The 19,035-nt window shown below is 35.1% G+C and overlaps 1 protein-coding gene across 1 annotated transcript; it reads right to left on the bottom strand.

Moving 5' to 3' along the window:
• Window positions 1–246: 246 nt before the first annotated feature.
• On the bottom strand, window positions 247–18,882 carry LOC131940606 (spindle assembly abnormal protein 6 homolog). The gene is made up of 17 exons (XM_059299314.1): window positions 18,777–18,882; window positions 10,731–10,917; window positions 10,488–10,545; window positions 6,978–7,057; window positions 6,761–6,865; window positions 6,335–6,512; window positions 5,921–5,998; window positions 5,634–5,753; window positions 5,300–5,416; window positions 4,842–5,111; window positions 4,244–4,387; window positions 3,830–3,955; window positions 3,433–3,514; window positions 3,002–3,108; window positions 2,574–2,678; window positions 2,200–2,333; window positions 247–1,354 (listed from the first exon to the last, which is right to left on the bottom strand). Exons 2-17 carry the CDS (start codon window positions 10,790–10,792, stop codon window positions 1,039–1,041), a joined length of 2,082 nt encoding a protein of 693 aa, XP_059155297.1. The 5' UTR covers window positions 10,793–10,917; window positions 18,777–18,882; the 3' UTR covers window positions 247–1,038.
• Window positions 18,883–19,035: the final 153 nt, after the last annotated feature.

The following is a 19,035-nucleotide window of genomic DNA, read 5'->3' as shown; positions in this document are numbered from 1 at the left end:
AGGCATCTCCCATATTTACGGAACAATCTTTTCTATTAGTTAGAACTTGTATTACTTATAATCTATTTAAATGCACTACCATGCATAGTATTTCACCTTGTTAAATAACCATGTTAAATAAATAATTCACTTACAGAAAAAAGAATATAAGATAAATTTAGAATATTGATAGTTGAAGGGAGACAACTTAAAGTTTTTGTTGTAAAATACTGAACTACTTACATTTAGGCTAAAAAATTAACTGGAACACATTAATATAGATTTATATAACTTCTTACATCTAAGTAGTGTTAAAAAATCTATAAACAAAGTTAAAAAAAAAAATCAACATTACAAATACGACCAGAACACTAACAGACTAACAACAAAACAAGACATAAAAATAAAGCAAATGTGTCCCAAAAAGTGGTGTCCTTCACAGGCTGGGCAGCAAAACAACCAGCCTCAAGGCCACTGGATGCTAATCTCGCCAGACCTGCTGTCTGATACAACCTTGAAATAACTATGGCACGAGCTCAATGCTAAATTTTCCCCCGGTCCCAAGTTCTGTGGGGACGCCTCGAAGAATGGGCGTCCGTATATGTTATTTCCAGCGTACACAGCTTTTGGTCCAGACATTTCCAAACGTGGCAGGTTTTGTCAATACGCATGTTGTCAGGACGCAAACAACGGACAAGGCCGTGTTGCAAGTTCAGGCACAGAGAGAATATCCCTCTACACACAAGGCTGAAGGTAAAAAAAAAAAAAACATTCGTCCAGGTTTGTCAATTTACCTGCAACGTGGACCAGGACATATTTTTTTTTTAAATCAGGGCCAGCGATGATCTGCAGTTGACATTTCCTAGCCATGACACAGCCGTACTCTGATGCTGCGTTAAAATACCTCACCTGGTTTTTTCAGAACAGGGTGACCCAGCTTGGGACAAATCGGGTTTTTCCATAATCTTCACAGTAGATGTGGGTGTGACCCAGTGGTTGATAAATCAATAAGAAATAAAGGGGAGGTTACTCCGTTGACAAATCAATACGAAAGAAAGGTTACGACTGAGCAGGGAAGTAAGCAGATGCTAAAGGGGGTTGTGATTTTGGAACAATGAGCTGTTGACTGAGTCTCAGGGCGCCGCCATCTGCATGTCTGCCACCATTCATGTACGGCGCCCCTGAAGATGGGGTAGGCTGACCCGGCGCTGCTGCAGATGGAGCAGAGTTTTGTGACTGGATGACAGTGGATGATGAAAATGGAATAGAGGGCATGCCAACAGGACTCCTAGAGGTGCCATTTTGGTTGAGGATGCCACGAACAGGGATGGCCTCATCTCTTTTCATCAAAAACTTTGGATCCAGTGGGGGGTTCCTAAAATCAAATTTGTAGTCAGTTTTCAAGAGAAAATGACTAGATATGTAGGGATGGTTTAGTTATAGTACTGTATCTTAAGTTTTTCTATTATGAAAAATAAAACCAATTTTTAAATTAGACAACTGGCAGAGGATTACAGCATATTACATTTTTAAAAATAAAATAAATAACTTTAAAAATTTTTTTTAATTAAAAACAAAAATGACCCAAGGGAGGTAATCCAACTTTTTAAATCATTCAGAACAACTATGCTGGTATGGTAATTATTTAAAATCTTTAGCATGGTATTTAGTACAAAACCATTTTTTATGGTAAATATTACCTCACAGTAAACAAAATTAAATGTCACTTATTCATATAGGAATAGCTGCTCAGCAAATATTTAAATTTTTATTTTTAAATATTACCTACTAGTTTACCTATTGAACATTTTATAGTGGCATTTTCTTCAAAATAATACATATTAATTAGGTCTAGGTACAATAATTAGTAATTAGTAATAATACTATTGGAATCAATTAAAAAAATTTTCTTCACAAATAACTGATTAAAATATTAAGTAGAGATAATTTTAAGATCAATATAATCTAAATAACTGCCATTTCACCAGTAAAAGAGCTTAATAATACAAATTTGGAATAATCTAAACAGTAACACTGCTTATTAGATGTGCTTCTGTAGAGTACATCTGATATGTATTTATGTAAAGTATATCTGTTATATATTTCTGTATGGTATTCTTGATATGTATTTAAGTAAGTTTAACTTTAATGTATTTCTATGAGGTATTCCTGATATATATTTATGTCAGGTATATCTGTAATGTTAAAGTAAAAACTTACTTCTCTTTGTTATCCACTTCAGGACTAATCAAATTTTCTTTCTGTGTTGGTGAGCCATTGGTCTGATTTTTTCTGGCCACTGAACTGATGGGGATTTGGCTTTTTACATTCACCTGGCCAGCCTGGTATTCAACCTAGTAAAATAAAAATATTGAGAAAATATGAATTCAGAAGTGTTGACTATAGCCTTCTCAAGTAAAACAAAATAAAAGCTATGAATTTAGTTGTTTAAAATATTATTACTGATTTTAAACAAGTTGAACTAAACTTAAACACAAAAAGGCTAAACAACAAATTTTAGTGTTTGGGAAATTGTTTTGAAACTGTTGCAACAATGTATATACATGCGTGGGATCAGATAATCATATAACTACCTGTGGTTGTCTGCTGGTGGGGGGTGCTGAAGTAACAGGCCGCTGCACCTGTCGTAAACTGTCTTGAGTCATAGCTGAGCCATGGCTTGAGGTGCTGTAGTTGTGCTACAAGATGAAGCAGAAACATTTTCTTCCAATAATTATTTTTGGTAAGTTAACTTGTCTATGACTTGTTGAAACAACTTTATTTTTACCAAAAAATTAATCAAATTCTGGAGTCGATATAATTTTAACATTACTCTAATTTTTATTTCTACAAGGAAATTCAAATATATCAAGTGCTGGCTTAAGCAGAATCCCTAACAATGTATTCCCAGCATATTCATCCACTAGAAAAGGATGTTAAAGCTTACAACAAAAGATAAATAAAAACAGAAGAAGAAAACCAAAGAAAACTTGGAGACATGCAAATCTATATATCTACTCACAATGGCCATTGGTGGCCTTGAATGTGTGGAAGCAGCGAGTTCAAAATGCCCCAAAATATTTTGATTTATCCTTTGTTCATTCAGCTGCTTGTTCAGCCACTTGATCACTGAAAGAGAGGATGTGTGATACAGATTAAGAACTGACTGGTCCTCAGCCCATCAAAGTGAAATATAATTAATCTCAGATACAAAGAGCAGTGAATAGTGTTTAGATTATATTAAAATAAAACAATTTGTTGAAAATTTTTCATAAAAAGAAATGCACAAAAGATTTTTTTTAAAATACTCTAAGAATGTTTACTGCTGTAAATAAATAAAAAAACACAACATAAATTAAATTTTCCAATTAATAATAAAAATTCTGTTACTATTAAAAACAGTTTTGGTGGAGGATTTTTTTTATTTAGCAAGAGAATGCTGTTGGCACTTACTTGTGTCACTAGTTTCTAATGATTGCTTGCTCTCTATCAGTTTTTGTTTTGCCTCATCCATGTCTGAGCTCAACTTCTGATTCTAAAATATGAATTTTATAAAATTTTATATCAGCAAATTAGCAATAAAATAATTACAAGAACACAAGATTTTTATTGCATGATCAAAGTTACTTGAATTTTACCAACAGCTTAACAACTAGAACTAAATTATGTTTTGAAAAACTATTACTAGAAACATTTACATTTTAAAATATTTCATAGTTCTTTTATTTTTTATTCTTTCCAAAACTGAAGAATTATAGTTGTTTAAATTTTTTAATTGTTAGTGATTCTTTAAAAAACAATTGTACCAAAAAAGAGTGATAAGAAAATTGTAATTAACATAAAAAATAACCTTGTCCTCTGTAATTCTCAGTTTATCTTTGGTTGTAGCCAGCTCTTGACGAAGTTTTTCAAGCTCACTATCTTTCTCTCCCAACAATTTTTCCTGCTCTGTAGCTATTTGCGTACGCAGCTTAACCTAAATCATCATAAACAAAGATGATGTACGTAAAAACATAAAAACTCATTAGAACAGAATGGTTTATGGGAAAAATTAAAGAATTTTTAGAAAAAATTTAAAATCTGACCACGTTAAGGAAAGTAAAAGGCTGCTGAACATTAAAAAACTACACCATCCTTTAATATGCTGAGGTCACAGAAACAGATGAACTCTACTACATCTGGGTTACTGACCACCCAAGCCTTAAAGGGTTATCATACCCTACACATGCTGTTTTCCTTAACTGTATCCAAAGATTGATCTTACCTTAGCATGATAAGCCTTGATCTCCCCTTGTAATTTTTTGATGATTTCATTGCCTTTCTTCAACTCATCCCCCATAGCTTTGACTTTAGACTCCAGTTTTGTGTTTTCCTTCAGTCTACTCTCTAGCTCATTCTCTAGATGTTTCTGTATGGGTTACATGGGAAAACAATAACTTACATAGTGAATCATTGTCACTTATCATTGTTACTTATTTGAACAACATTATGATGAAGTTAAAATATACATTTTTTTTTATAAGTCTAAACATTTACTGGGTCTGTTAATCTGCAAAACCGAAAGTCTTGAGTTTGTGTCCCTGATTAGAGTCGCAGCTCGTCTATGAGTCCACCCAACTCTGATAGGTACCTCACTTATAGTACAGGGAAAAAAAAGGCGGCTGGGCATAGTGCTAACAACACTATCCCTTCATATGCTCAGGTAAACTCTACTTCACCTGCCATGAGGGGGGGGGGCACCTTGTCCAAAAGGGAACTTTATTATTATTATTTATTAAAAATTTACTGATTACAATTTCCTTATAAATTTCCACCCTAATTAAGAATAATGATTATTTTTTCTCCAGAAATCTGCACATTACCTTTTTGTCTTTCTCAGAAGTGAGCAAATCATTTAACCTCTCCAAGAGTTCTGCCTTATCTTTCAGTTCTTGTTCCAACACAGCCACCCTTGTCTGCAGCTGGTTGTTGTACTTGTCCTTCTCTAGGCGGGCACTGTCTAGCGAGGTATTGTCTTTCCTCAGGGAAAGCAGCTCTGTCTTCATGCGACCATACTCTTCCTCCAGCGATGAGAGCCTGGACTTGTACTCTCTAATGGCAGATTCTGATTTATATTTCTTGTCTGTCAGATCCTTAAGTTGTCATAAAATTAAAAATTAACATAAATAGATCTGAATGTTAATTTTTAAAAATTGACCAATTATTGTGAATGGAAACAAGTGGTTTTATAATTAATACATTTTTTCCCACCACAAATATGAAAATAACTCATAAATCTGTTAAGAAAAGATGTTATCTGTGGAAATGATAGTCTACTTACTTTATTTAAAGCCTCTAGCTCCTCGAGTCGAGATTCCATCTGCCTAACATGCTTTGAGTTGCCTTGTTCTAGCTCCCTCCGCTCCTTGTCAAACTGAATTTGCAGGTTTGTTTGGAACTGTCGACAAGTTATCAAAATCAATATGAAAAACAAATACCTTTGAATTGAACAAGTGCAAAGTAATTAAATAGTCATTTTTCATTTAATTGGGTTAGCTGACTTATAGATTTAAAAACAAAATGTAAAGTGGAATAAAATTCAAGGTATTTAAAATATTTTGATGACATTAATAATTAATTAATTAAATTGCTGAGTACAAAAACAATGTGACTACCTGAAGGGTTTTCTCTTTTTCCAAAGCCATTTCTTCCTTATGTTTTGACGTAACGTCAGTTATACGGGAGGACCACTCAAGCTTCAGTAATTCCAACTCTTTAGATTTAGATCCCAAAAGCTAGGAAAATAGATTGTGTATCAGGCAAAATGTGTAAAACATCACCATTTTAACATTTGATTCACGGAATATGTTTTACATATAGAAAACAAACTAAATTTTATAATAGACAAATAAGAAAAGGAACCTAGGCAGATATTTAGAAACTCATAGGACTTAGTACCCACCTCTTGTGTTGTCTCTAGTTTTTCACTTAAGTCTCTAGAGGTGTGTTCAAATTTATGTTGAATCAAACTGTATGATTCCTAGTATATACAATAAATAAAAGATTTGATAATGATTTTTTAATTAATAACCTGTTTTCAAGTTACAAAACCAAACTATCTAATTTTCCCAAACTTTCTAAAAAGTAAAATACACATCCTAGCAACTTAATAGCTAAATTGTATTTAAACCTGCTTTCTAGGATCTGACTTGTCTTTTACTTTAATTTACGCTGTATATAAAAAGAATGAAATAATATACTTTTAATTTTTATGCTGACCAGCAACATAGGAAACACAGATATTTTTATGACTTCAAAAAATAATCCAAAAATGTTTAATTTAGCTTACTTTAAGTTGAATTTTTTAAAAATTTACCTTTAATTGCTTTATGCAGCTAGCAAGATGTGACTTTATGTCTGCATCAGAGCCTGGTAGAAATTTGAGGGACAGATGATTCAGATGTCTGAACGGGTTGGTCTCCACAATGTTCATCACACATGGTGCATCCCCGCCTAGCAATGAGCTTCCACCACTTATAAAATGAATAACGAATCTGAAAAACAAGATAATCAATATTTTTACATAATATAAACTGATAAATAATAAAAACGGATTCACATTAAATTCATCAAAATTACCTGCCAGAGAAGTCGTCATCTGTTGAATTTATTATTTATTCCCTCATAGATTTAATAATTATGTTTGATTAATTCAAAAATGTATCTTCATTTATACTGAAAAGCTTTAAATGAGATAGTTAAATTCTGAGACTAAGAAATCTATTTAAATGTATTGCTGTACTTAGGGTTTTCCTTGTGATTTTCCTTGATGCACATCTCAAGTAAGTCAACCAATTTTTGTGGGAAGGAGACAAAGTCAACTAGCAATCCTTGCTGCATCTTTAAACTGAAACACATAAAAATATCATTTTGCAGGGTTTTTTTTCAGGCTCGAAATCTAAACATTTAAAAAATAAACACCTAAAGAACTAAGTATCCAATTATTATTAAATCATTACCTCTGAAAATCTTCCTCAGCTAGACGCAGAGTATACAAGAAGTACAAGTCTTGATCATCTGTGAGTTTTACAAGCAGTTCCTGTACAATATAAATCAGACATCTGTGCTTAATCTATGTATGGGTGAATGGGAGTGTTTGAATTTTTCAGTGGTGTTGTTATTTTCAATATCAGTGTTTTAAATACATGAATATGTGTAAAAAAAATTTAGTCTCAATGTTTAAATATATACTCAATGTAAATTATATATTTACAGGGTTCCTACACCAAAGTCAATTTCAAATTCCAGGAGAATTCCAGGAGTTTTCCAGGAGGAATCAAAAAATTCCAGGACATATAATAATGCATAAAACTATGTAAATTTTTTTTTATAAAATAATAATAATTTATTACAAACTAAAAATATTCAGCGTACTCACCAAATTAAGACAGGAAATACTTGAGAGCTTTTATGCACTGATTTATATACATTTATTTATAGAGTTATTTACATATATACAGACTGAATGTTTGCACATTACAAGCTGCCAATTTATATCACTTTAGATTGTATTTCTAAAGTAATAGCTGCCAGTTGCTCATTCTTGCTTTTGGCAGCCCGACGCATGGCGTTAGACTCAATAAGAAACTTGTGGCTGTTTGTATGTTCAGCCTTTTCAGCCAATTTATCAGCAGATTCAGTCAGGCTGCTAATGTCTTTCTCCAACCTGGCTTTTTTCAATTTCAACCCATCCAGCTCCTGTTGGCTGTCATCCCTCTTTTGTTTATTAGACTTCTGTTTCTCCAGCTCTGCCTTTTCTTCCAAAAACAAACGATATTTCGTCCTGGCACCTGCAGCTGCAATGAGCAGCCCACTACTGATGCTGACAATTGACAATCCCCCTACACTGGCAACATGGTCACAAATCAGTCTCTTGGCCACCACAGTTTTTTCATGCATGTTCACCAGCATGACTTCCTTATTCACGCTGAAGCCTCGCTCCACTGTGGCCTGGCCATGTGACAGCATCAGTAGTGTGCGTGCTAATGACCAGAGCAGAGAATAATCTTCGTTGTGCCCCATATATTGGGAAAAAAAGGTGTCAAGGCGATCGGTGCTGCAGCAAAAGGAGGAAAATATGCTAGAATAGGAAGCACTAATGCTGCACTGCCACTGCAGGAACTGCATCTTAATATTGTCGCAGTGGTCTGGGTTGATCCTACCAATTGAAACCAAGCAGGACATTACATTTTCTAACTGCTTGACACAAGCTTGACAATCATTAACAATACATTTGGGTTGCAGCCAATCCAAATTCTGAACAATCTTGTTCTTAATGGGTGTTTTGTCTATAATCTTTGTCACAACTGCTTTTAAAAAATCCCTGCTTTCCATCTGGAATTGGAAAATATCCATTTGGCTCACTTTAGTTTTAATTTCTTTGACTGCAGCTTTGGATTTGAAACCAATGTCAACATCAGACGGTGGTAAAAGATTTTTTGTTGTTGACATGTCTAAACACAGCAGTGTTGCAACTGATGAGCATTCTTTCTTGAAAACTTCTGGTGCAACAAACCTCTGAAGCAGGGATCGCAAAAGGTTAAAAAGCTCATGTGCCATGAATGGCAGCATGGGGGCATCGCTTTGAAATTTTTTAAGGAATGGCTGCAAAGTCTTGGCAATTGAAATAAAACACTCAATCCTTGCAGTTAAAAAATGGTCATTCAAACAATTCTGCAAAAATTCAAAAGACTTGGTGTTTGGTGCTTTTTTTTCTGCCAAAAGGGATTTTATAAATTGCTTGACGTGTGGCCAAACTTTTAATGCCCTCTCTGCTACCATAACATTCTCCACCCAGCGATGTGGGCAATGATCCAGGGGGAAATCGCTGCTACCAGTGAGTCTCGTGTAGTCTTCACTGCGTGCCGGAGTATCTTTAAACAACCATGAGAGAGAGGAGAAGAAGTGACTTAACTCCCATTTAGATGCCACAAGCCCAGAACGAAAGGCATTGTGTATGGTGTGCAGACCACAACTACCAATGTCGATAAAACCTCTTGCAGAAACATGTTTTAACTCAGCCGAGAGCAGTTTCAGTAAAGCCCAGTTGACATTGGGTCCATCCATGGAGATTTGAACAACTTTGCTCAGGTCAAAGTAAAAAAGACTTGTTATTTTTTGAAACATATCTTGAGCTGTTGCATGTCCCAGGAAGGCAGACCCATAATACCTTGTAATGACCTAAAATGTTAAATACACTATTTTGTTATGCAATTTTTAAAATTAGATCTATATTTTTAAATTGCATTGCAATGTTATGTATAACTATTGATATAAAAAAAATAATTAAAAATAGTTATTTACCTTGTCATCAACCCAATGTCTAACGTGTATGTCCATCTGTTTCTTGCTGAGCTCCCGATTGAGGGCCTCGTCAAACAAAAGGATGAAACCATCATCTAAACTTTTAAGTTTGGCCTTCAGCAACTCATGAAAATATGGCCCAAGTCCAAAAAGACACCATGTATGCCATTTTATCCGGCCCACAGGAAAGCTTCTTAGCAATTTCACTATCCGGAAACATTCGATAAAAATGGCTAGAAATGTCTGCACAGCTGTTAAATGAATAATGCGAACATACTGCTTTTAAGGCCCATAAAATCTCAGCAGACAATGTTTGCTCACTGGTGACATGAGTTTTCATTGTGGTTTGAGCCTGTGGCAACTTCGAAGTTGATGGACCAGGACAGGGTAATGATGACTTTTCAGCTACAGCTGTAACTTCAAGCTGGGATGCTGCGGCTGCCGATGGTGAAGGGGTTACAGTAGGCACAACAGCTTTCTTGAACAGAGAGGCAACAGTCATGCAACCAGAAGACTTATTATCAAGCTGTACATGCTTGCTTGATTTCATATGCGATTTGATTGCTGCCTCTCCCATATTACAAACGTCTATCGATTTGGCACATAACCGACAATATGCCTTGGTTGCTGAGGTTTGTTGTAGCCATGATTTATACAAATCGTTCTCTAACCATGCAGGTTTGAAGTTTGAACGAAGTGGTATATTTCGGCATAATGAAATGTTAAATTGAAATGAAAACACAATAGTTCACAACTGAAATCGAGAAATTTCTCACAGTGACGCAGTAAAAATGAAATAGATCTAGGAATGAACATCCGAAGAATCAAACTCAAGAGCTGACACTTGAATAATCGAAGATCCCGCCAGACGGACCCTTATATAGACCAAGGCTAAATCTAGTTTTAAACCAACATCCGATGTGCGCAGAATTTAAAAAAACGGAAACGGAAACTCTAAGCGGCGGCGTAAACAAAATACCGAAAATGCACGCAAATTCACGAAAAATTTGTTACGCGCGAAAATTCCAGGAGATTTTTCAAAATTTCAGGAGAAATTTTGAATTTCCAGGAGAATTCCAGGACTTTTGGGTTTTTTTCAAATTCCAGGAGAATTCCAGGACATCCTGGAATTTCAGGAGGCCGCGGGAACCCTGTATTTAACTCACCCTCTTGGAATCATGTTTATTGCTTTGCAACCTCATCTGTAGTTGCACAAACACTTTTCTAAAGATTAAAAAAAATAATAATAAATGAGTTAGAAATAAGCTGATTAAACTACAGGGTAAAGCTATGCTGTTAACAGAAAATGTTTAATTGGAACATTGATTTTAAGTAATGTTATTTGGAAGATTTCTTAGATCCCTTTTAATGTTTACTACTGCAGTGTATTGGTAAAAAAAAAACCTCACCTTTCTTCTTTGTCAGAAGCCTTAAAGAGTAGTGGAACTTGTTTAGAGAATATATCCTCCATATTTAACAAATTAGTTTCTAATTGTTAAAAAATCTTTTTGCACTTTACAGCAATGAGCGTGTCTTGTTTTAAATTATAAACATTTTCATGTATTCATACAGTCTCAAGCAGAAAGTATGATAGGCCTGAAAAAAATAAATGTTTGAAAAAGTAAAAAAGTTGTTTTATTTTTTATTACATACACAATGTGACAATATCACTTGAAATTTATAACTAAAGCAATAAAGATAGAATTCGATTGTCCCAATTGAGTATTTAAAACAAAATATAAATATGTCCATAAAGATAACTAGGCCTTTACAGTGTAGGCTAAAAAAATTAAGGCTGTGGCTATTCGTACTTCACTACAAATAGCCCTATGAAGGCTATTCATACTCTCACAAATCAGCGTAGAACTAATTTTTTTAGATCTAACCTTATGATGATCTCTTATTCTTATCACTAACCCAAAACTTTAACTCTAACCCTATCCTAATCCCCATCCTTAATGCCTAAACCTAAACCATAACCCGTCTAAACCTACCGTAATACCTACTCTAAACTTTACCCTAAACCCTAAACCTTAAGTAAAATTTAAATAAACCGGGAGTGATCTCCCCTGCCCCTAAACTTTCTCCAATATTCATAATTTTTTTCTTTTCCAGGATCAAGATGATTGTGTATTAGATAATCTAGTAAGAGTGAGTTAAGTATAGGGTAAAGGAGGGCGTTAAGAGCCACACTTTTTAGCACCTGTACATTTTTAAAGATTTCTACTAATCTAAGAATTTTTTAGTATTGAAAATATGGCAAAATTATTCTAACATATCTTACACAATATAAAAATAATAACAAAGTGTATTAAATATACTTTAAATGGGTTTAATTGAACATTTATTGTCATACCCCCAAAATCAGCATTTGGGGTGAAAGGAGCCAGGCAATGGGGCAATAAGTATTATCTCCTAGTTTAGACTAACTCCGCAATAAAAATAATTAATTTCTATCCCCAAAATAGTTAATGCTGTGTACACACACTTTACCTGATACTAGCTATCACTAGGCCCCAATGGGCCCAGTCTACAATTGATACAATTGCAGGTGTACATAGGGCCTACAGTCTAGTAGTTTACAGTAGGCACATTAGTATGCCTAGTGTGTAGCTAGTATACTAGTGTGTAGCTGTCCAGAGTTAACATTCTTGTATGTAAAAAGGGGTGGTACTAACTAATCTGCCTTAATGCTTTCCCCTGATAAGCCATGTGTGTTATACATTACATAACATGACATGGAGGTGAGAAATGTTGAGGGGAGAGCAGTGGTACTGGTTTCCCCTTTGTTCTCCTTGCTGGACCCTGAGGGCCATAAATTACATAAGATGCTATCTCTGGTTGGCTGAGATCTAAGAACTTAGTCCATGTTACCTACAAAGAGATGAAGTTTTATGGTGGGTTAGATACAGGTGGGGTCTGGCTTTCATAGAGGTGAGAAAATGTGAGGGGAGAGCAGTGGTACTGATTCCTCTTTGGTCTCCACCCTGCTAGACCATGAAGGTCATATATTACATAACATGCCACCCCAGATTGTCTGAGATCTGTAACTGTAATCCATGTTACCTACAAAGAGATGAAGTTTTATAGTGGGCCAGAAACTGGTGGGGGCTGGGTATCATGGGGGTAAAAAATTGTAAGGGGGGAGCAGTGGTATTAGTGTGTCTGTTTACTTCCCTGCTGGACCATGAGGGTCATAAATTACATAACATACCACCCCAGATTGGCTGAGCCCTAAGAGCATTTATTCCTGTTACCTACAAAGAGATTAGAAGTTTTATGGTTGGTTAGAAACAGGTGGGGGCTGAGTCGGCTGTATTGCCCCTTAGGGGTAATAAGAACGTGTACCATTTTAAAAATTACCTTGCTAACATCAAATGGCTGAATTTTTACTTTTTAGCAGGTTAGAATTGTATTTCTATCATTTAGACACAAGTCTGTTTAACAATTAATACATTTTGTGTTAACTATTCCTATACCAGTGTCATATTCAGTGGTCTAAAAAATGAGAAACTTGCACATAGGGTTTCAAGAGCCACATAACAGTATCTGTTATAACTTTTCTAAACAGGAAAGCTAGTGAACAAAATTAATGTATTCATGAAGATTTAGTTATTATCTAACAAATAAAACCATTATGGTAATGATCAGTCAAGTTTTACTCTGATAATGATAAAAACTTTACAGCATGGTAAAATGGGACAAATGTCGGCCATTTTGTTTTGGCACCAATAATCACTGTGCAAAATAAATTCACCAAAATAAAACTATTCTAGCCATAGCTATAAAAATAGTGTTAAAATGTATAACAACCAATGCACTAATACAGGAACAAAGAATGGGCCTGAAAAACTCATTTGGTTTATTACAAAGTGAAGTTCCCAAGTTATGTCTATTTGGAAAAAAAGTTCACAAAATGGTTTTATGGAGATGAGAAATTTTAGGGAAAGAGCAGTGGGATTAAATCCTGTCTCATCCTCTCCCTGTTGGGCCAAGTGGGTGATAAATTACATAAAATGAATCCTCTGCTTCTCTGTTATCAAAGAACAGCAGTGGTTGTTACCTCAAAAGTAGATTAGCAGTGTTATTGGCCCATGGGGGTTTTGTGGGGTGTGGGGAAATTGCGAGACGCGAAAAGCGAAATGGCGAGGCGGGAAAATGCGAGAAGGTATTGCGAGACATACCTGCGGAATTAAGGGTAAATAGCGAGACACTTTTTGCGAAAAAAGTTTTTTTCTTTTTTTTCCATCTTTATTTATTTAAATTCATTTTTTTTTGTTTTAAAACAAACAAGCATTTAGCCATACACTTTAACACGAGTGTTGTATGTTGTTATTTTTTATCTAGATACTAAGAAGATAGATAGATCTATATCTAGATCTATCTATTTAAAAATCCTAACATCGTTGCTGTGCTACTGTCATCGCCCGATCTTGTTAGCGAGAGGAAAATCCCGTCTCAGTCGGCATTAATTTAAAAATCTAGCCCGCTCATGTTTATACATGTTAATAGTGTGACTTCACATCTAACCCCCCCCCCCCTCCTCCCCCTTATCTCACATCGTCATAAAATTACAGACCCCCCCCCCCCCCCACGAGTGTGACGTCATTTATGGAAGACCCCAAATAACACCACCACCAAAACCAAAAAAATCAGATAAGTTCAACTTGGTTTTAAAAATATTTGAAGTAGGCCCATAGCTTACGATATAGCACGAGCAACTGATAATATCGGTGACGTCACTTTATTTTTTCCCCAAACAGTAAGTAAGAGAAAAAAAAAACTGGGGGCATTGAGAGTTCATAACAGCTTAGGAATAAGCAACACATAAGGGAGGGTTAATCTAGTCCTCACCTTCACTTATGGCAGTAATCGCATACTTATTTTGATGTTATTTTTTTCTGAATTATTTATGGAAAAGTCACAACCGTGATATAAAATCTAATATAAATTAGTGTAAAGGAACATTGGAAGAGAAAACACACAGTAAGTAGTTCTTACCTCCAGAATAGTTGTATCCAAATGATGTAGGCATTTCCTTGTGCTTAGATTTATATGGTAAAAAACCGGGAGTAATCTCCCCTAAACTTTCTCGAATATTCTTATATAAAATAACAGGGGATGGGAACTCGGGCTATAGACATGATTTTTAATCCATTTTAAATACTTTAAGTTTTAAAAATAGAATAAAATCTCGTAGACAAATTAATTGCACACCAAGTGAACGCCAAATAAAAAAGCGCATAATGGTGCGCAATAGAGTCCTTGCAAACACGTGACCTAAATCACGTGATACCTACGCCCGCCGCCACAGTGGTGTACATCAGACGTAAACACAATCAGCTGTTCGCCAGCGCTGGACGTGTTCACCGTATGTAAAGAATCGCGCCCGCGGAAAAGGAAAAATATGTTAAAAAACTTGAACTCTTAGGAATTGAAGATCCTTATACAGTTATTGACAGTTTCGTGGATAATATAAATATGTGGCCGAAATTTCTAAATAAAAATACTGTTAGTAATACCGTTTGCGTTTAGAGTTTAAGTAGACGAAGCTGATCAAATGCAGTAATATATTAGAGGTTATCTACTGTAGCAAACGTGAGACCACTTAACTCCTACAAAACCCACACTACAACGGCTAATATAATCCATGGGTAATAACCAATCTGGGTAGCATGTTATACAATTTAAGACCCTTAAAATCCACATTAATACTGACGTTCAACCCTCATAATGGCTGCCCCCACCTGTATCTAGCCCACAATAAAACCAAAGAGGAGTCTGCCCTGCCCTCCCCTGAAAATGTCTCACCTCCGTGATACCCAGCCCCACAGAGATAGTATTTCTTATATAATTTTGACCCTCAGGGCCCAGCAGGGAGAACAAAGGGGAAAGTCCCACTGCTCTCCCCTCAACACTTCTCACCTCGGTGTCATGTTATGTCATTTATAGCACACGGCTTATCAGGGGAAAGCATTAAGGCATTAAGAATCTTAACTCTGGACAGCTACACACTAGTATACTAGCTACACACTAGGTGCCTACTGTAAACTACTAGACTGTAGACCCTATGTAGACCTGCAATTGTATCAATTGTAGACTGGGTCCATTGTTATTATTCTAAACCATCTCACTTATAATGTTTCTGGCTTGATTTGTTTCTTTTATAAACAGTGGATTAAAAAAAAAATAGCCTAATCATTAACCAAATAATAATAATGTGGTTATTTGTTGTTGGCTGGTATGATCTAGATTGTACTACTAGGCTACAAAAACTTAGTAGACCAATTACTAGATATGAATTTGAATTTAATTAAACTCAGTCCAGTATCAGATACAATCCATATTGCTGTAAAAAGACAACAAAGTAGGTAGGCCTTAGTAATTTATTAAAGCCTTCTACTACAATAATATCAACTACATGCTTGTATAAAGTTTTACAATTTAATTTAAGTAGCAGATTCTAGATCTAAGTCTAGTTATATAATCTATTTCAATTTCAGAAAATTTCGTTTGCTAAAAAAATGATTAGATAATAGAGCGAGATTTTAGATCTTAGAGACAATTAAATGCTTTATTAGGCCAATTATGACTACTTTTGATTTATTATGGGTGTATTTTGAATCGAATGTAGATCTAAAGTAATTAAATTTAAGTAAAGAAGTAGATTCTAGATTCTATGTCCACCCAGCGGAGCCAGGTATTAGGCCTACTATTAGATCTTATTATTCTTATTAGCCTATTACTTTTGACTTTGTCTTTTACTATTAGTATTTGTGAAGGTCGAGCATATTTGTTTTATTAATAGTTATCTTTTATAACTAAAATGAAGTTTATTATTTTACTGTCCTTACATGAAACAAAGTATCGAGAACTGCATTTGATCATATTCGGCTACTTTAACTCTAAACGCAAACAGTATTACTAACAGTATTTTTATTTAGAAATTTTGTCCACATATTTATTTATACGAAACTGTCAATAACAGTATAAGGATCTTCAATTCCTAAGAGTTCAAGTTTTTTAACGTATTTTTCCTTTTCCGCGGGTGCGGTTCTTTACATACAGTGAACGCGTCCAGCGCTGGTGAACACGTCCAGCGCTGGCGAACAGCTGATTGTGTTTACGTCTGATGTACACCACTGTGGCGGCGGGCGTAGGTATCACGAACGGACGTGACGTCATATGAAAGGACTCTATATTATTAGAACTTTTAAAATTTACATTAGTTTTTTGAGAAATCGGAAGTAGCGTAAATTACTACTTCCAGTCAACGGAAATTACTCAAAATTTAACAGAAGGTAGAGAATTAGATCGTTTACTTACATGTGAAATTTCATTTATCTATCTGAAATAGTACTCAAGTTATAGGCTTTTGAAAAATTCAAAGTAGGAAAAGTACCACTTCCGGTTATCGGAAATCGCTCAAAAGTTGATACGGATCTACGATTTCGATAAAATACTTATATATGAAATTTCATCAACGTAGCTGTAACGGTACTCAAGTTATCGTGTTTACACACGGACAGACAGACACACAGACACACAGACAGACACACAGACATACGGACAAGATTGCAAAATTATGTTTTTCCGTATCAGTGAGGTGTGAAACGTCGAGATTTGTAAAAATCTCGATTTTTTTTTTTTGCACGATTACAAGACTTTCTCTATACTTCGTATATACGAGAAAGTAAAAAAAGCTAGAAAAAAATCGTAGGCGGCGGCTATAATACAAAATTTCTATGCAACAATAGAAAATATGTTTGCGGCGGCAGCGGATCAGGGCACGGCGATCTTCAAAGACGGTAAATCAGGCGTCCTCGGCGTTCCACACAAAAGACAGAAGTTGATCTATCGTCGGCGGTATTTCCGTCGGTTTCGAACAAGGTGGTATTCTAAGTCGACACAAAAGATGGGGGGAGTTGACAAATCATCAGTATGTCTAGCGACGGAAAAATCGGAAGTTTTAACAATGTCAACGAAACGTCTTTGAAGTCTGGACCAAATACCACTGAAAATCGGGTGCGGTAAAATTTTCGCAGAAATCTTCGCATTTCAACACCACCCAGCGTAAGTATCGGCTTGTGGTAAAATGCGAGACAAAAAAGTCACCTGATCGACCGTTTTCGCGCCCTTCTCGCATTTTCCCACCTCGCCATTTCGCTTTTCGCGTCTCGCAATTTCCCCACACCCGGTTTTGTGGGGGTGGGGTGTTGATTGGGGCTTAATACCACACGGCTCTTAACGCCCTCCTTAACCCTAATAAGTAAGGAGTAGGCCTGCCCTTTTTAAAGACTTAGACTGATAGTGATAAGACTGGAGTAAGGCTGACTGACGCTGAGCGAGTTTAGTTTTGGCTAGTCTAGTAAAAAAAGTAGTAGATTAGTTAGAGACTAGTTAGTAGGGAGGCTCACTAACTTAAAAGCGTCCTTGGTTGCTAACCAGAACATGGCGTAAGGATCGGACCATGACTTCCGGCGAGTTTTTCGACTTAGTTCCAGAGACCTTCTTAGAATTACTTTTAAAAATGTTTATCATGAGTAAAATGGCGGGTTTTCACGTTATAAAAACATGCTATAGGTGGCAAGGCTAAATATGCCAGAAAAGCATTTTCAAAAATTGCTTTGGGGGATGTTGGCTAAATTTAAAGTCGGTGTCATTCAAAATAATATAACTTTTTAAATATAGATTTCCATATCACAAAATTGATTTCCACAGTAAAGCATTATTAGTTTTATCATTCTATGAAAAAATAAATCAAATATCTTCAACCGTTTTTTTATAAGATCGACCGAGAAATGACAACCAAATTTTTTTTATTTTTTTTGACCACGTGACCGCTATTTGAATGGATACGTTTACCTGGCATGGTTTTTTTTTTTGCTCTTTTGTACAATAAAAAATGTCATAAAATTAAAGAAATAAAAGAATTCAAAAATCACTTCTGTCTTGTCTTTTTTTTAATTCTTTTCTGATGACATTCTCTTAAATTTTTTTCCTCTAAAAATATTACCCGACGATAGACGGGCCAATTCTACTTTTAGGAACTCTCTTGTGAAAAAAAATTAGATCTATTTCACGGTCACTTAAAAAGTTAAACCTTTCAACTTTTAACCAGGTTGTCATGGATGATCCGTCATATCATAGCTGTGAGTGACAAATAAATTTAAAATTCAATAATTTAGTCTAAACTCGCTACAACCCCCAAATTTAGTGCCTAGAGGATAAAGTATGGACGTTTTTTATTCAGTTGTCATGTTTAAATTGAGAATTAAGTAGATTTCACAAATAGTAAGAAAAACTACTAGTTAGAGAGAGAGAGAGCAGTAGCAGCAGCAAGCCAGCTTGCAGCAATGGCTTACAAACAACTCGGAAAAATATAACTGAACCTAAACAAACATAACCATAAGTATTCATAAGGTTAAGGAATAAGAATACAGAAAGTAACATACAATTAAACGCCAATTTAGCTCAAATTATTTAGTAGTATTCAAAAACTTCAAAGAAACTATGGAAACGATTTGGGATTGGAATTTGTTTTGAGATACCCGCTTCCGGAATGTGAAAATTTGTTTTTTTGCATTTGAACGACATTTTATATTAAGTGATTCATCTTTGGACGTTAAACGTAAATCTATTTCAGCTTTTCTAAAAACATACTTGTAAATTAGCTGAATTTTATTTTCTCAACAGTATTAAATATTTATTTAT

The sequence above is a fragment of the Physella acuta genome, unplaced genomic scaffold (assembly GCF_028476545.2).
Source record: "Physella acuta isolate Inbredline_101_S28 unplaced genomic scaffold, ASM2847654v3 ptg000323l, whole genome shotgun sequence".
NCBI lineage: Eukaryota > Metazoa > Mollusca > Gastropoda > Physidae > Physella > Physella acuta.
The sequence above is the reverse complement of the archived record's forward strand: the minus strand, read 5'-3'. Positions and strand labels throughout refer to the sequence as shown.

What these genes read in the sequence shown, in the direction of transcription:
- LOC131940606 (XM_059299314.1), bottom strand. Translation starts at nt 10,792, where the DNA reads ATGGAGGATATATTCTCTAAACAAGTTCCACTACTCTTTAAGGCTTCT. An exon ending in ATAAACATGATTCCAAGAGG is followed by an intron (nt 7,058 to 10,487) that starts GTGAGTTAAATA and finishes TATATTGTACAG; the next exon opens with GAACTGCTTGTAAAACTCAC. An exon ending in GAAGTGGATAACAAAGAGAA is followed by an intron (nt 1,355 to 2,199) that starts GTAAGTTTTTAC and finishes ATTTGATTTTAG; the next exon opens with GAACCCCCCACTGGATCCAA.